At 42.9% G+C, this 18,296-nt stretch overlaps 1 protein-coding gene across 1 annotated transcript in view; it reads right to left on the reverse strand.

Annotated features, from left to right (window-relative positions):
- LOC120030413 (polypeptide N-acetylgalactosaminyltransferase 10-like) overlaps window positions 1-18,296 on the reverse strand; it is a 114,067-nt gene continuing 95,771 nt past the window's right edge. Inside the window, exons 7-12 of the mRNA XM_038975811.1 lie at window positions 14,263-14,380; window positions 9,285-9,392; window positions 2,781-3,002; window positions 2,125-2,241; window positions 913-1,062; window positions 1-528 (exon numbers count right to left, since the gene is read on the reverse strand). Of these exons, the coding sequence (XP_038831739.1) occupies window positions 364-528; window positions 913-1,062; window positions 2,125-2,241; window positions 2,781-3,002; window positions 9,285-9,392; window positions 14,263-14,380 (880 nt within the window). The 3' untranslated portion in view covers window positions 1-363. The remainder of the gene's footprint in view (window positions 529-912; window positions 1,063-2,124; window positions 2,242-2,780; window positions 3,003-9,284; window positions 9,393-14,262; window positions 14,381-18,296) is intronic.

The raw sequence follows: 18,296 nt of genomic DNA on the forward strand, positions 1-18,296 counted from the left end.
ACTGAGTAAGAGGCGCACTCACGCAGGGTGATGGAGATGGACATATGGGCAGAGACACCTGGGAGATGCACAGAGAAGCAGAGCGGAGCGTGAATAAGGAAGTGAGACGGGCAACATCAGAATGGCCGTGCCAGATCTAATCCCCTTGACGTAGGAAGTCCCCGCCACCACAGAGAGCGAGCCTCTCAGGCGCCATACTTTCTCCATCTCCCAATAACTGATGTGTCTAGACTGGCTTGCCAATGCTAACCCCCCTTTCCCCCCCAGACCCTTTTAGAGAAACAACAGCCCACTTCTGTCTTAGTAAAACAACACAGTCCCTGGGTGAGTGGTATTCAGGTTCAGTGCTGACCCCTACTGGTCTCAGTTGTTACTGCGGTTGAATGTCTCCAGCACTGTGGTGTTGGTCTTCTCAAACACCCACTGCTGGCTGGGGACGCTGGGGTCACACATGTTCATAAACACCTTTCTCTCTGTGGGGTTGCTGTCGATACAGCTGTTACTGATGTGGTGGTATAAACTTTTATCCTACAGACGGAGAGAAAAGAGGCGAGCAAGATGGCAATGATTATTTAATTACAGTGCATTTAACTGAAAATATTTTCCAAAATAGGTACTTTTAAAAATACATATTTATTAGCCTGCATGGAAAACTAGGAGTTTTCAAACAGGGTACACCAAACTTAAAAGGTGAATGTCTAGGAGTCTATCTAGGAGAAAACTGCCTTATCAATGAGTAGCAGCTGTGTCATTTCATCAAAAGGAAAAGGAAATAGAAAGGATCAAAAATACATCTTGAAGCTTGCTCAGCTCGAGCAAAAAAAGTGCACCATAAACAACTCACAAACGTGCCTTTTTCATACTTGGAAAAAGATTGTGTGTGTGGGTATGTGTGTGAGAAAGAGACCTTACCTTCCTGTAGCGCCACAGCTGGTTGCCCTTCATGCCGTGGCAGTCGTACAGGGTGACGGGGCTGTTGTGGGAGATGGCATCAAAGCACACCTTCTTAGTGTGCATGGGGTCCCCCACGCGGATGTCCTCCCTCCAGCCAAACGTGAACACCTGGAGGGGGCAGAGACAACCTGGATCAGAACACCTCAGGAGTGGGGCCCCCACTTCCAGCTCGCCTCTTTGAGCCAGTGTCACTCCTGATCCTGGAGTCCACAGGGCAGGCATTTGTTCTAGCCCAGTACTAACATCTGATTTAACTCATCAAGCTTTTGAGATGTGTTAGTATTAAGCTGGAACAAAAGCCTGCACACCTTGTGAGTCTTCAGAACTAGGGTTGAAGAGAACCGCCCTGGGAGTTCCAACATCGGTCACCGCCCCGGGACGTTCACTCATAGGGAACAAAATAGTTGTTTGGAAGAGGCTCCTCTGCTGTAACATTCAAAAGGCCCCGACTTGGACTGTAGCCAGAAAGAGCTCTTTGATTTGCACTGATGCTGTTTGTCGTCCCAGCATTGAATACAAATTGCAACCATGACAGAGATTAAACTACAACAGCCTTTTAAATGACTGTAATTAAACTGTCAAAGCACAGAGCCAGAGCAGGCAACTTAGAAAATAAAGAGAAAACATGGCCATCCATCAACATTCGGTTATGAGCTCTTCTAAAAATTATTTGGGACGACAAGAAAAAAAAGAAAAAAATGGGACTACATTAGAACAGAAGAGATAATGAAGGTGTGTGTGTGTGTGTCTGAGTGAGAGAGAGAGTGTGTGCACCAGTGAGTGTGTGCACCAGTGAGTGTGTGTGGGGGTTGGTTCTTCTAACCTCGTGGGGACCTAAAATGCACAAAAGTCCCCACAAGGATAGTAAAATAAGGAACATTCACCTCCGTGGGAACATTTCCCATGTCCCTGTGAGGACGATGGCTACTTTAAGAATAGGGGTTAGGTTTAGAGTTAGAATTAGGGTTAAGTTTAGGGTTACTGAAATACATTTTAGGTCCCCACGAGAACAGAAAAACATAACGTGTGTGTGTCGGTAGTACTTATGAAGGCAGAAAGCTGTCTGTACACAGTACAAAATGAAGGTTAAGTGTATGCAAAACTAGAGGAAAACTAGCACGTTACAGCAGACAGATGTCTGTATTTAGTTGTGTGTACTAAGCTCCTCACCTGTCCATGGCTCCACCCGGCCTCGCCCCGCCCCTTAAGACATGTCTCCAGGCGGATGGGCGACCCAGACGAAAAATGTTTGTTCTCCATGCACATACCACTGCCTACGTTGCGCAGCTAGAACACACAGAAGCAGACAAACCAGTTAACAGAGAAAGACAAATGTCATCATTCAATACTAGTCAGTGTATTAACCACTGACTAGAGCTCTGTCTGGATCTCTCAGCACTATCTGTCAGTTCTCCTCTTTAGTGAAAAAGTGTGATGAGTAATGAAGACGAGGCTGTGGCAGGAGCTTGGCCCTCTGACGGCTGATGTGACGAAGTGACACCGGGCTGTCACAGGCCAGACACCCTCTCTCTTTCTCTTCTAACTTTCTCTCTCTCTCCTACTTACTTCCTCTCCATCTACTGTCTCGCTTGCACTTATCTCAATCTTCTAACTTTTTCTCTTTCTAGCTTTCGGTCTCTCTCTCTAAAGAATACCGGGCTGTCACAGGCCAGACACCCTCTCTCTTTCTCTTCTAACTTTCTCTCTCTCTCCTACTTACTTCCTCTCCATCTACTGTCTCGCTTGCACTTATCTCAATCTTCTAACTTTTTCTCTTTCTAGCTTTCGGTCTCTCTCTCTAAAGAAACTAGTAAATGAATGTGTACCTCTCCCCAGGCAGCAGCAGGGGGCTCCACAGGTGGGTAGTGCTTGGGCAGGTCCCAGGCCACCTCTGTCATGAACCACTTGAAGCTCTTACAGTTGAGGCTACTCCTCAAGTCCTTCTGCACAGTCATGTCTCCTGCTGACAGGTGCCTGTACTCTGGCCTTCGCTGGTAGATATACTCGGCATACTCATCCATCCACACCTCTGCCACTCGCTTTAGGTTCTGTACAGGGACCAAGGGAGAAGAGAAAGGGTTAAAACATTGTTGCTCTACAATGACTGTAGGAGAGGGATGGATGCATGGTGCCAGTCTTCTGGGGTCTCGTTGACTACTGGATGGCTGAACAATAATATACTGAACAAAAATATAAGCGCAACACGCAACAATTTCAACGAGTTACAGTTCATATGAGGAAATCATTCAATTCTATGGATTTCACATGACTGGACAGGGGTGCAGCCAAGGGTGGGCCTGGGAGGGCACAGGCCAACCCACTTGGGAGCCAAGCCCAGCCAATCAGAATGAGTTGTTCCCCACAAAAGGGCTTTATTACAGACAGAAATACTCCTCAGTTTCATCAGCTGTTAGGGTGGCTGGTCTCAGACGATCCAGCAGGTGAAGAAGCCGGGTGTGGAGGTCCTGGGCTGGCGTGGTTACACATGGTTTGCCGTTGTAAGGCCGTTTGGAAGTACTGCCAAATTCTCTAAAACGATGTTGGCGGCTTATGGTAGAGAAATTCATATTAAATTCTCTGGCAACAGCTCTGGTGGACATTCCTGCAGTCAGCATTCCAATTGCACGCTCCTACAAAACGTGAGACATCTGTTGCATTGTGTTGTGTGACAAAACTGACCATTTTAGAGAGGCTTTCTACTGTCCCCATGCTGTTTATTCAGCTTCTTGGTATGCCCCACCTGTCAGGTGGATGGATTACCATGGCAAAGGAGAAATGCTCACTAAAACAACATTTTAGGGAATAAAGCTTTTTGGACCTAGGGACAATTTCTGGGATCTTTTATTTTATAACATGGGACCAACACTTTACATGTTCCGTTTTATATTATTGTTCAGTATAATACGTCATTTATTTCAGTCAAAGACAGGTTGAGGAGGGGATGGGGGATGTGGGGGATGTGCCTGTGGGGTAGAGTTGGGCGATATGGAAGAAAATACATATTGCGATAAATTGCCTGAATTGATGAGATAAATAGAATGATACGTTTCTAGCATTAATGTGCACCACAGTTTAAAATGATCCTTTAAACTACTACTACTAGTTTGATGTTTGTAGCCATCAATTGTCCCATTAACAAATCACCAATATTAGCAAACTTATTTCATTTCAAACTTCAACACATTTCTCTAGTATAGGCCACTGAACATTATCAGAAAAATGCTTGCGATAAGTGTCGATAATTTTTGGTACTACTGTGGGGTGGTGCTGATGGCGGTGTCTAGGAGAGGCAGCTGCAGTCACGTTTTGGGGGAGCAAAAAAAAGATGCGCCGCAGGCCAGCAATTAATGTCTCTGTGACTCTGAATTACACCCTTTTCTCTGAGCTCACTTCAAAAAGGAACAAAAGGAAACCAGGATGATGCTAATCACAAAGCTGTGCTTAATAGGCACTTTCTATTTTAGGTACAATATTCACCCCACGATCATTCACAGATTTCATTCATTCGGCATCATGTTATGGAAAATCAATCAATATGAATGTACATATTATGCATGTATTTGAACTATTGCATAGGCGGCCATTTCTAACTGGAGGCCTTTTCTAAGGTGCTTAAGTCTTTGTTGGTGCGTCTCCTTTCTGAAGAAATACATGAACAATTGACCCCACTCCTCAGTCATTAACATTCCTCACTCAGACAGAACAGGCCTTCCTCATCTGAGAGACTATTCCCCATGGTGGGGGAACACAACCCAAAAATGAACCCCAAAAAACAGGCCAATAGTTTTCACTTACACATCCGACCAAGCCAATGGTTTGGGCAAGGATCAGCATACATAATGGATTGTTTCAGCTGCATTCCAAAGGTTTCAAAAGAATGTGGAAGTGCACTATATATACACAAAAGTATGTGGACACCCCTTCCAATTAGTGTATTTGGCCATTTCGCCACACTCGTTGCTGACAGGTGTATAAAATCGAGCACACAGCCATGCAATCGCCATAGACAAACATTGGAAGTAGAATCGCATTACCGAAGAGCTCAGTGACTTTCATTCTGGCACTGTCATAGGATGCCACCTTTCCAACAAGTCAGTTGGTCAAATTTCTTCCCTGCTAGAGCTTCCCCGGTCAACTGTAAGTGCTGTTATTGTGAAGTGGAAACGTCAAGGAGCAACAATGGCTCAGACGCAAAGTGGTGGGCCACACAATCTCACAGAATGGGACCGCCGAGTGCTGAAGTGCATAGTGCGTAAAAATCAGTCTTCGGTTGCAACACTCACTACCGAGATCCAAACTGCCTCTGGAAGCAACGTCAGCACAAGAACTGTTCGTTCGGAGCTTCATGAAATGGGTTTCCATGGCTGAGCAGCTGCACCAGAAGCCTAAGATCACCATGTGCAATGCCAAGCATCGGCTGGAGTGGTGTATAGCTCGCTGCCATTGGACTCTGGAGCAGTAGAAATGCATTCTCTGGAGTGATGAGTCACGCTTCACCATCTGGCAATCCAACAAAAGAATCTGGGTTTGGCGGATGCCAGGAGAAAGCTACCTGCCCGAAAGCATAGTGCCAACTGTAAAGTTTGGTGGATGAGGAATAATGGTCTGGGGCTGCTTTTCATGGTTCGGGCTAGGCCCCTTAGTTCCAGTGAAGGGAAATCGTATCGCTACAGCATACAATGACATTCTGGATGATTCTGTGCTTCCAACTTTGTGGCAACAGTTTGGGGGAGGCCCTTTCCTGTTTCAGCATGACAATTCCCTCGTGCACAAAGTGAGGTCCATACAGAAATGGTATTTCGAGATTGGTGTGGAAAAACTTGACTGGCCTGCACAGAGCCCTGACCTCAAACCCAATGGAACGCCGACTGCGAGCCAGATCTAATCGCCCAACATCCGTGTCCGACTTCACTAATGCTATTGTGGCTGAATGGAAGCAAGTCTCTGCAGCAATGTTCCAACATCTAGTGAAAAGCCTTCCCAGAAGAGTGGAGGCTGTAATAGGAGCAAAGGGGGACCAACTCCATATTAATGCCTATGATTTTGGAATGAGACGTTCGATGAGCAGGTGTCCACATACACTACATGACCACAAGAAAAACAAAGCATAGAACTTATTTTTCTAATCTAAAGATTCCATACATGCAAACCTGTTCTTATGGCTGCAATCCCGTTAACGGGATCGTTATGACAACAGCCAGTGAAGGTGCAGGGCGCCAAATTCAAACAACAGAAATCTCAATTAAAATTCCTCAAGCATACAAGTATTTCACACCATTTTAAAGATACATTTCTTGTTAATCCCACCACAGTGTCAGATTTGAAAAAAGGCTATACAGCAAAAGCACAACAAACGATTATGTTAGGTCACCGCAAATTCACAGAAAAACACAACCATTTTTCCAGCTAAAGACAGAAGTCACAAAAAGCAGAAAGAGATAAAATTAATCACTAACCTTTGATGATCTTCATCAGATGACACTCATAGGACTTCATGTTACACAATACATTAAAGTTTTGTTCGATAAAGTTCATATTTATATCCAAAAACCTCAGTTTACATTGGCGCCATGTTCAGAAATGCCTCCAAAATATGCGGAGAAATTGCAGAGAGCCACGTCAAATAACAGAAATACTCATCATAAACTTTGATGAAAGATACATGTTTTACATAGAATTAAAGATACACTTGTTCTTAACTTCTTTGGGGTAGGGGGCAGTATTTTCACGTCCGGATGAAAAGCATGCCCAGAGTAAACGGCCTGGTTTGATAGAAAACACTCTGAAGTTTCTAAAACTGTTTGAATGATGTCTGTGAGTATAACAGAACTCATCATGCAGGCAAAAATCTGAGGTTGGTCGATTTTCAACTCAGCTCCTATTGAAGATAGTGGGATATTGGTAATGTTGCACTTCCTAAGGCTTCCACTAGATGTCAACAGTCGTTAGAACCTTGTCTGATGCCTCTACTGTTTAGTGGGGCCAAAGGAGAGAGGAATGGTCAGGTCTGCCATGAGGTGACCATGCTCTGACCATGCGCGTTCACGTGAGAGCGAGCTCTGTTCAATTGCAATTCTGAAGACAATGGAATTCTCCGGTTGGAACATTATTGAAGAATTATGTTAAAAACATCCTAAAGATTGATTCAATACTTTGTTTGTCATGTTTTTACGGACTGTAATATAACTTTTTTTACTTTTCGTCTGTACTTTCCGCTGGACCTGCCCGCGCGTCGTGAGTTTGGAAAGTGTACTGAACGCTAGAACAACAAGGAGGAATTTGGACATAAATGATGGACATTATCGAACAAAACAAACATTTACTGTGGAACTGGGATTCCTGGGAGTACATTCTGATGAAGATCATCAAAGGTAAGTGAATGTTTATAATGTTACTTCTGACTTCTGTTGACTGCATAATATGGCGGCTATATTTGTGTCTTGATTGGGCTCTGAGCACCGACTCAGATTATTGCATGGTTTGCTTTTTTCGTAAAGCTTTTTTGAAATCTGACACAGCGGTTGCATTAAGGAGAAGTGCATCGAAAATTCCATGCATAACAGTTGTATCTTTTAGCAATGTTTATTATGAGTATTCCTGTAAATTGATGTGGCTCTCTGCAAAATCAAAGAATGTTTTGGAACTTCTGAACGTAAGGCGCCAATGTAAACTCAGATATTTGGATATAAACATGAACTTTACCGAACAAAACATACATGTATTGTGTAACATGAAGTCCTATGAGTGTCATCTGATGAAGATCATCAAAGGTTAGTGATTAATTTTATCTATATTTCTGCTTTTTGTGAATCCTCTCTTTGGCTGGAAAAATGGCTGTGTTATTCTCTGAATAGGCACTCACCTAACAATCGTTTGGTTTGCTTTTGTCATAAAGCCCTTTTGAAATCGGACACTGTGGCTGGATTCACAACAAGTGTATCTTTAAAATGGGGTAAAATACATGTATGTTTGAGGAATTTTAATTATGGGATTTCTGTTGTTTTGAATTTGGCGCCCTGCAGTTTCACTGGCTGTTGAAGAGGTGGGACGCTACCGTCTCACGTACCCAAGAGAGGTTAATGCAACTGCTGTGTCAGATTTCAAGAAGCTTTACGGCAAAAGCACAATATTCAATAATCTGAGAACAGCGTTCAGCCACAAAAGGAAGCCATACAGTTACCCGCCAAATTGTGCAGTCAACAAAACTCATAAATAGCATTATAAATCTTCACTTACCTTTGCTGAACTTCGTCGGAATGCACTCCCAGGACTCCCACTTCCACAAGAAATGTTTGTTTTGTTCGGTAATGTCCATCATTTATGTCCAAATAGCTATTTTTGTTAGCGTGTTTGGTAAACAAATCCAAAGTCAGGAAGCCCGTTCACTAAAAGCAGACGAAATGTCAAAAAGTTCCGTAACAGTCAGTAGAAACATGTCAAACGATGTATTGAATCAATCTTTAGGATGTTTTTAACATAAATCTTCAATAACGTTCCAACCGGAGACTTCAGATGTGCGATGGAACAGAATGTTTTTCATGCTTTTGTATGCGGGGCGCTGTGACTCAGGTAATCGCATGGTGTGCTTTCGCCGTAAAGCCTTTTTGAAATTTGACACAGCGGCTGGATTAACAAGAAGTTAAGCTTTATTCTGATGTATGACACTTGTATTTTCATGAATGTTAAATATTTCTATTTCTGTAATTTGAATTTCACGCTCTGCAATTTCACCGGGTGTCGTCGAGGTGGGTCGCTAGCGGAACGCCTGCGCCAAAAAGGTTAAAGTGTCTTTACAGCGTATTCCTCATCAAGGTCAGTTATCTAGCTTTGTGTATTTTGGGGACAAAACCAATAGGGGGCCGTATCACAAGGACAAAGAAACCTTGGAGGAAGAAAAGCAGGGGAGGAAAAAACCAAAGGCATTTGTTATGTCTCTTTTTTCTGAACGCTTACATTGTTAAAACACAGCGCCAGGCGAGGCAGGTGCATGAGGAGGTTAAATCAATTCACCACCAGAAAAAAGCGAGTTTCTCACTCGTTCATTCCCACTTGCGGGCCTGACTGTGGAACACAATCAACATTCACTTCAAACACGCCACAGCATTTCTGATGGGTGTGACGAGAGTGGGTGGGTTTGTGGCGGCAATATAAAGGAGTCCAACTACTGCAGAGAAACTCAGCAGAGATGAATGCGCTCTTCACTAGACACTTTAGACAACAAATTCTGCAACATATGTTCCACATTCTGTGGCATTTTTATCTTTGTAGATCCCTTATAAAGAGGAGAAGCGAGAGGAAAAGGTGGGTCTAGGAACCAATCCAACACTCACTCTGGCCAGGCTGACCCCGCCGGGGACCTTGTAGGGAACATACTTCCTGTAGATGTGACCCACCCTGGAGCATGGGATGTCCTCCATACGCCCACCACACATCCACACCTGAGGGGGACGAGAAAGAGAGAGCAAGCGAGTGAGGAGAGGGTAGAAAGAGAGAGAGGCTTAACACAGACAGCTGTGTGGGAATCATGGCATCACTGCTGTGTTAGTTTGTGCGTCTCCTGTGTCTGCGTGTGCCCTTGGTGTGTAGCTGTGAACAGTGTGAGGACATGAGAGGCTGACAGGTACTAGGCGAGCAGGGAGGGAGAAAATAGAGAGTGGTTCCAGAGGGAGGGATTGGAGGGAAGATAGAGGTAGCAGGGAGGGAGGGAGGGAGGCAGGCAGGAGGTACGATTAGCTATACAGTGATATCATCACCATACTGACAAGAGAGTGAGACTATTACAAATGCCTCCTGGGGCTCTTTGGACCAACACATCAATTATGACATATTTAGAGCAGTCCTGGCTAAGACTGAAGGAAAACCTGACAAGTCAGAAAATGTGTAGAAATATGTACAGTAGAACTATAAGACTGCATGTTGCCGAACGCAGGACTGAAATGTCACAGTTTGAATGTGACATACTTCAGGTTGACTCTTCTGAGTCAGGTGAAAGCTTTGAGCCACAGGCCAAAACAAGTCTACTGTAAACTTTCTGTGCTGCAGGCCTGAAGGGGACGAGAGGCTGTCGGAAGCACCATCGCGTGGTAGCTCCTGATACTGATTTGTAATCCTCCAGCATGTGTGTGTGCTTCATAAGCATGCTCACTAAACTGAGAAAGAAACTGGACAAAAGGGCAGAGAAAAAGAATGACAAATTAAGAGATAGGAGGGAATAACAGAGAGATCGATTAAATGAGGGGAGGAGCAATAAAGATAGGCGATACTTTGTCTAGTTTTGGCTAACCCTGCATTCATAACCAAGTGGGAAGGGGGTATTTACCACATACACTACCAGTCTAGTTTTAGAACGCCTACTCATTCAAGGGTTTTTCTTAATTTTTTTTACTATTTTCTACATTGTAGAATAATAGTGAAGACATCAAAACTATGAAATAACACATATGGAATCATGTAGTAACCCCCAAAAAGTGTTAAATCAAAATATATGTTATAGTTGAGATTCTTCAAATACCCATCCTTTGCCTTGACGACAGCTTTGCAAACACTTGGAATTCTCTCAACCAGCTTCATGAGGTAGTCACCTGGAATGCATTTCAATTAACAGGTGTGCCTTCTTAAAAGTTAAATTATGTAATTTCTTTACTTCTTAATGCATTTGAGAAAATCAGTTGTGTTGTGACATGGAAGGGCGGGGGGGGGGGGGGGGGGGTATACAGAAGATGGCCCTATAAGGAAATGTAGCCTACAATTGCTCAGCATGTGGGAACTCATTCAATGTCGTTGGAAAAGCATTCCAGGTGAAGCTGGTTGAGAGTATGCCAAGAGCATGCAAAGCTGTCATCAAGGCAAAGGGTAGCTATTTGAAGAATCTCAAATATATTTTGATTTGTTCCACACTTTTTTGGTTACTACATGATCCATATGGTGTTATTTCATAGTTTTGATGTCTTCACTATTATTATGTAGAAAATGGTAAAAATAAAGAAAAACCCTTGAATGAGTAGGTGTTCTAAAACTTTTGACCAGTAGCGTACGACTGGGAAAAATCGACTTGAACGCTCCTCCAACTGGTAATTACTAGTGTAAAACTCGTCTATCATGCCCGAACTCAGATTTGTCCTACATGTTGACCTCTAACGTCACCTACTAAGGACATGGCCTTGATAATAGCATTTTCAGCAGTTATATGTAACAAAACATTATTTATAGAAAGCAATCTATTAAAATGATTTTTAAAAACACTAATTTGTTTATAAGCATGATAGCTGTACTTTTAGTTTATGGTTGACGCAGCTTGTTGGCAATTAGCCCAATCAGCGTTTCTCAACAAGTTCAAAGCATGTGAACACATCCAACTGGTATTTACAACTGGAAATTACCACCTTCCCACTTGGTTATGAACGCAGCATAAGATCTATTGTTAGATGGGCCTTATGGATGTTTAATAGCGGCTGGGGCTGGCAAGCCTTGGCGTTCTCGGAGGCCAACCGAGCATGAAATATACTTCAACAACTTGTGTTGCCAGGCTGTAGAGGCATGGAAGGAGGCACGCACACACATACATACAATGTGCAAAGCTGTCATCAAGGTAACGTATGGCTACTTATATATATATAAAATATATTTAGATTTGTTTAACACTTTTTTTGGTTACTACATGATTTCATAGTGTAGTATTATTCTGCAATGTAGAAAAACCCTTGAATGAGTAGGTGTGTTTTTTTATAAAATAAGAAATACACAAAAACTATATGGGGGGTTGGAAATGATGCAGACAATTACATTGATAAAAGCCACAATCTGCAATATTAAAGCTGATCTACCCCCTAAAAAAACAACCAAATAAATAGAAATAAACCGTGAAGTGAGCGCTACCGGTACTGGGGCGAAATTGGAGCGAGCGAGAAGGCCTACGCTCCAGACTTCTGGAAACTCAATCCGCACTCCAGTCAAATTGGGCACACTCTGCTCCTCGCTCCTCTCACATAGTCTGGTCTGTACTCACAAAGCTAACTGTTTTTGTGCTTGCCAGTTAAGCTAGCAGTTCTAAGATGTTAGCAGCCAATGGCTAGCAGTTTCTTACTGCCGATAAAAACAGATGATTGCCATACTTTTTTTTGAGTCATTACTGAATCATTTCATGTAACAAATCAAACATTAACCCTTGTTATCAATTCATGGTAATGCATGGTAACCTCGCAAACAATTCATTTTAGACACGGCATCTATTTGAATCGGGCACTTATTTGCTGAAATGTGTGCCACTGCCCAGCTATTAAAAAGGGACAGGCGGCTATTTGAAACTCAGCGTTTAATTTAAATTTTAGGGTATATGTGTTCGTATAGAAATGTAAGCAAGGTTTGAAGTGATTATGTTTTAGTCAAATGTTAAATCTGTTTGGGCTTCTTGAGGTCAATTTGCAGTCTACAAATGATTTGTAATTATGTTTCGGCCCTCTGACCATTGGCTGAATCTAGTTGATGATCCCTGCATTCGGGGAATACAACATATCTGACCCTACAACAGAAGTTAGGGGTAACTTCATCCAACTCCTATCACTTTAGCATCCAAGGCAGGGTCACTTTGCCTGACCTTTGAACCCTGTGCCGTCCCTGACCACCACACTCCACTTGGCATGTTATGTCTTCTCTAAAAACATATATATTTATTGAGAAAGTGGGATCAAAAGTTCTAGCAGAGTGCATTCTGTGGATTAGTGTGCAGCGCTGCTAATCCCTCCACCGCTTGACGACCTCTAAAACCACTGTGGTACGGAGCAGGATGGGCAGTCTACAATAGAGAACCTATAACACACTACAGCCAATGACAGTTACCAAAGCAGCACTCCAAAACCTCTTTCTCTCTGCCCACATTGGGGCCTAACATATGCATTTGTCAACTGAGGGGTGGGTTTTGGCAAATGTAAAGTGCTATTTAGAGTTATTTAATGTTTGTGGTTACATTTACATTAAAATAATACTTTAGCAGATACTCTTATGGATTCGCCTCAAGATAGCTAGGTGAGACAACATATCATAATTGTAGCAAGTACATTTTCCCTCAACAAAGTGTTTATCAGCAAAATCAGTGCAAGTCGGCCAGGACAAGTGCATGTCTTTTCCTTGGCTATATTACCAAAGTATCATCTGACAGCAACAAAGAGAATATTCTCTTGTCTCTGCCATGGTATTATTATCCTTTTATATCAGTTTCTCTCTGCATTCCAACAGTGGAGTCACAGCATTACATCGGTAAAAGGCTACAGAATGATCTGAGTGAATTCTGGGCCGCTTTTAACATTTTGGTCTCCGTCCTATTCCCCGACCAGGCCTGAGATCTGTCAAGAGACTAGATGGCGAATCAACCTCTTTCATTTGATGAGAGGAAGGATGAGAGGATGGGTTGCGCTGCACCATCTCCATACTTTACCCAGGGTTTCATGTTCTAATGCAGTCTTTTGGCCAAGCGCCACTGACTTTCTGCAGACTTTACGTACACTGGCAGTACCACTGAGCTGAATATAAGTGAGTCTGCAAGAGCCTTGCTTTAAAACCACAATTAAATTATTTTGATGAGCTTTTCGAAACACTTTAGCTTCAAAGGGGAAGAGGAGGGCTGGGGATTGGAGACAATGGAGAGACTAGTGTGCCACTGACATGTGTACAAGTCCACATAATAAATGGCTATCCTATGGAGTAATTCATAGTGAGGCAGAACTCTAAAGCATAATCTAATATGGTTTCTGAGTATAATGGATATAGGAGCTCTTGGAGAAGCAGAGCAGATTTGGACCATGAGGTGAAATCTAAATGCCAACTTCCACCCTTGCCTTAGAGCTCGTTAGTTAATGGGCTTCTGATAAAACTAGGCAGCGGGGGCTTCAGCTTGTTGGTGGTGAGATTTGGTGTTCTTCAACCCTGGTCCTGGGGAACTACAAGATGTGCAAGCATTTGTTCCAGCCCAGCACTGACCTACCTGACTCAACTAGGCATCTTATCCATTTGCCATTTAGCAGACACTCTTATCCAGAGCAACTTACAGTAGTGAGTGCATACATTTTTGTACTTGTCCCCGGTGAGACTTGAGACTTGCAAGCGTATGCTTTACCAACTGAGCCACACGGGACCAACTTATTATGAAGCCCCTTATTATGAAGTGTTACAGTTGTACTAGGGTTGGAACAGAAGCCTGCACACCCTGTGCATCTCCAGGACAAAAAATACAAGAACACAGCTGTAAGTCAATAAGGTAATCTTCCCAAAAACAACAAAGCCGTCTTAATGTCCAGTGTCATTGTGGCGTTTTACCTTGAAAGAGATCTCGTACTGCTCTCCTCCCCAGATCTCCAGTCCTGTGTCATATCCTCCCAACTCCCAGAACCACTTTCTGTCCACGGCGAAGAGTCCACCAGCCATCACAGGAGACCTCAAGGACAAGAGGGGGGGGTATACAATGCCAATACCGGTCACACTCATACCCCAACATGATGACACTGTCCTTTAAATCAAATCACTGGTTTCAGACCAGCCAAAAGGACAGGAAGATATTCATACAAATCAAAAGTGTGTAAATCAAGGTGGCGGCAATGGCAGGCCCGCGGATTACAGTCGTCTTTATAGACTGTGCCAGACGAAGGCTTTAGAACGCAACTAGACTCAATTTGAGAGTTATGTGCACCCGGCTCAGCTTTTCCCGGAGGTTCTCTGAACAACACAGAAACAATTAAACCATCAACCACGGCTGAACCTGACTGGCATAATAGGTGTCATACTCAATGCATAATGGGAAACACATAATGACACTCCAGCTCCACTGTAGGATCGCTTCCCTCAAGTGGCTTTGAATGAAAATCAGGGCCTAAGTCTTGCTGTGAACCCCAAGGATGTACACAGTGTACAAAAGACTGACCAGGTGAATCCTGGTGAAAGCTATGATCCCTTATTGATGTCACAATCCACTTCAATCAGTATAGATGAAGGGGAGTAGACAGGTTAAAGAAGGATTTTTAAGCCTCGAGACAATTGTGACCTGTTTCAGGAAACTAGGCGTATGTCGAAGGTCACTACTTCACACGATCGCCACTTGAACGTAATCTATGTAATTCATGTGCCTTAATAACAAACTTGTATGCCATCTGTAATTACAAATAAAAATATCAAAATTACGAGCCTAGTTGGTTTAGCCACAGAAAAACTAGCATCCTTCCTGCTACCAATGATTGGCTGAGATAATGAGTGGGCTGCCGAGAGATAAGTTCGGATTGGTCTGCCATATTAGCATGCTTCTGTTTATTTGAGCTGGTTAGTATGTGTAGGTAAACCTGTCTAACGGGGCTTTTTCAAAAATATGTTGTTTAGTAGAACTGCATAAGTGTTGCTCTCCACCTTCTGGAGGACTGAGTTTTGAAATCAGTGGAATTAGAGTATGATAGGTAAGGAGATGGAGAAAACACCGGTCTCCGGATTACATTCTTCAAACTGGGCAACCATGGCATCCGTGACAGGGAGAAGCGTCCAACCATGATGTATACGGGTAGGATAGACTTCAGACTATTTCTGGTTTAGTGATCGATGACAAACGTGCTCGCTGCCCAGACTTACATAATTACAAAGAGGAGATTCTCCTGATTAAAATGGTGCCCGTCCTGAAAAAGATCAAAATATACACATTGTGAGATATTTGGCGAAATAGACCGGCATGCCTCTCCATAGGAAGACAATTGGGAGAGCACAGCGTTCCAAGGGCAAAAAATATTTTGGAGCTAGCATTTGATGACAACCGAGCTCGCTGCCCAGACTTACATAATTAGATAGAGGAGATTCTCATAACTAAAACAGCGTCAGACCTTTAAAAAATCTAAATTTACACATTGCGAGATTTTTGGCGAAATAGACAGACATGCCTATGTAACCGGTGTGAAATGGATAGCTAGTTAGCGGGGTGGCGATAATAGCATTTCAAATAGCCTAATGCATTTCAAATAGCCTAATGTTGTTTTAAACAACGTGAGCAGGTCTCATTGTCAACAATAGCAAAGCAGGCATTGTGACGTAGAACAATAAGCTGGGAATAGAATTTTCTTAAGGTGAGTTGGTGCCACGGTGTTCAATAGAACTAACGTAAACTCACTCACTTTTGTACATCGCCTTGGTCCGTACAATTTACCTTATTTTAGCGCCGCAAAAACGTAATACTTCCAGATCAACTGTAATTGTCAATACCATTGTAAAGCACAATTTCCCCCCTTTCCAACATAATCAATTACATGACCCCCACACTGCCCGTTTCTGCATAATTCAACAAGGCATTGAGCTCAGTCGGGTCTTTAAAAAAATGGCGGGTGGGGAAGCGAAACAAATGTGTGATAGTGAGAAGGAGAGATGTTGTGTGGGAAAATAGCTTTTTTTCCACTCGATCTGTCCAACTTATCACCTTATCGCCTCTAAAATGTAAATAAAACACTATAAAGAGTTTATATAATGTGTCATTACATACCTATTTGAATGTTTGTGTCGAATTTGAATCATGTGCTAAAGTGATCTTAGAAGTAAACAGCGGCTTTGAGAATCGTGATCGCATGCAATGATGATGCAAAAAATGACTAGGTATCCCCCCTTACCCCCGTCACTGTCCATTTCTTGTTTTTAAACGATGAGAGAAGTGCTACACCTGGTGGAGAGAGATTGTAAGACAGAAATAGTTGCTTTATGCGTGCTGTACGTTACGACATGACACGTCACAATGTAACGGAGGGTCCGTTTTTTCAACTTTTCTCCAATACATTACCATGTCGATCAACGCTTGAATAGAAACGTAGTTCACACGCCTGATTTTGAAGTCAACACAGTCGCTACAGTCCCATTCGTTTTTTTTGTAGCCTCGTATGAATGTTGCGGTTGCGCACATTTGTACAGAATGGGGTGAGTTTACGTTAATAGGAACTGGCAGGGTTAAAAATGCCCTAAAATAAGGCCTGTTTTATCGTGATTACTTCAAAACAACGGCAAGCAGCTGAGAAATATGGTCATATTATGAAACTGGGCTCCACGGCGGATGTAATGAAGTAGTTATCAGCAAAAAGCGTTGTTAAAAATGTAATGTGTCCAGCCTACCACTATGCAAGTATCCATTTCAATAGAATGTCACTGTGACAACTGTTGATAGACTTAGCTGGTAAATTCGCTCTGGCTATCTACTCCGATTTCAGACCACAGGTAAGATAGTCTAGCTAGCTACATTTTCAGATATTACACATTTCTCATTTTGACAAAGTCATTTTCATTTCAAGTTAAAGTGTACTGTTAGCTAGCTAACAGTTGGCTCGCTACCTAACGTTACGTGTATGATCTTATTATTTGTATCTCAGAGCCATTTGCTTGGCTAGTTATAGCCTAATGTTAGCTAGCTAAAATTGAACCCGGTTGGTTAACTGCCGATTCATGCAGGGTAGCAACGTCATAAGTTGGGATTATGGTTCATTGTTTACCTAGCTAGCTAGCTACATGTCTTAACAAAAGACTCCACTATGCAAGTAACCATTTCGTGTGCATTTATAAATACAGTCTGGCCATCTACTCCGATTTCAAAGCACTCTCGTCTCAGTGTGCCAGAGCGCAGAATAACTGAACAATTTACGAACGCTCAATACCCGTTGAATATGGCCGGTGTCAGTAAACGTTGGCAAAAAAGTATAATTAAATTGTTGCCAGCGGTACAGTTAAAGCCACCAACGCTCCGGATAACATGAAAACTGCCTAACCAGCTCTGCTAGGGCGAGTAAAATGGTCAGAGTGGGGAGTTCGCTCATTTGTGTCTGGAAGTCGCTAGCAAGCTAGTCAATGTTAGCTTGGGTGCTTGATTGCGGTTGTGAGGTCAGAACGTTCGGATCAACCCTTAAAGACATGGTTTGGGCTAAAACTTAAGAGGGTGTGAACGATGCTGAATGACAGCATTCAGACAAAGAGCTCTCCAGTTGGTACCAAAACATTAAAAAGGCCCGTTTCTTAAAAGTGAGCTAACAAGTTTATGAACTTTCAAAGCAGAATTACTTTCCCATTGTTCCTCAAATGCAGTGCATGATATACCAGCTCTGTCTGCTTTTATCCAATGTAAAAAAACACAATTTCAAATACATAAGACTGAATCAAGGCGGTTGGTTACAATTGAGACATGGATTATGTATGTGTGCCATTCAGAGGGTGAATGGGAAAGACAAAAGGTGCCTTTGAACAGGGTATGGTAGTAGGTGCCAGGTGCAACGGTTTGAGTGTGTCAAGAACTGCAACATTGCTGAGTTTTTCACGCTCAACAGTTTCCCCATGTGTGTCGAGAATCGTCCGCC

This window comes from Salvelinus namaycush, chromosome 3 (assembly GCF_016432855.1).
Source record: "Salvelinus namaycush isolate Seneca chromosome 3, SaNama_1.0, whole genome shotgun sequence".
Taxonomy (NCBI): domain Eukaryota; kingdom Metazoa; phylum Chordata; class Actinopteri; order Salmoniformes; family Salmonidae; genus Salvelinus; species Salvelinus namaycush.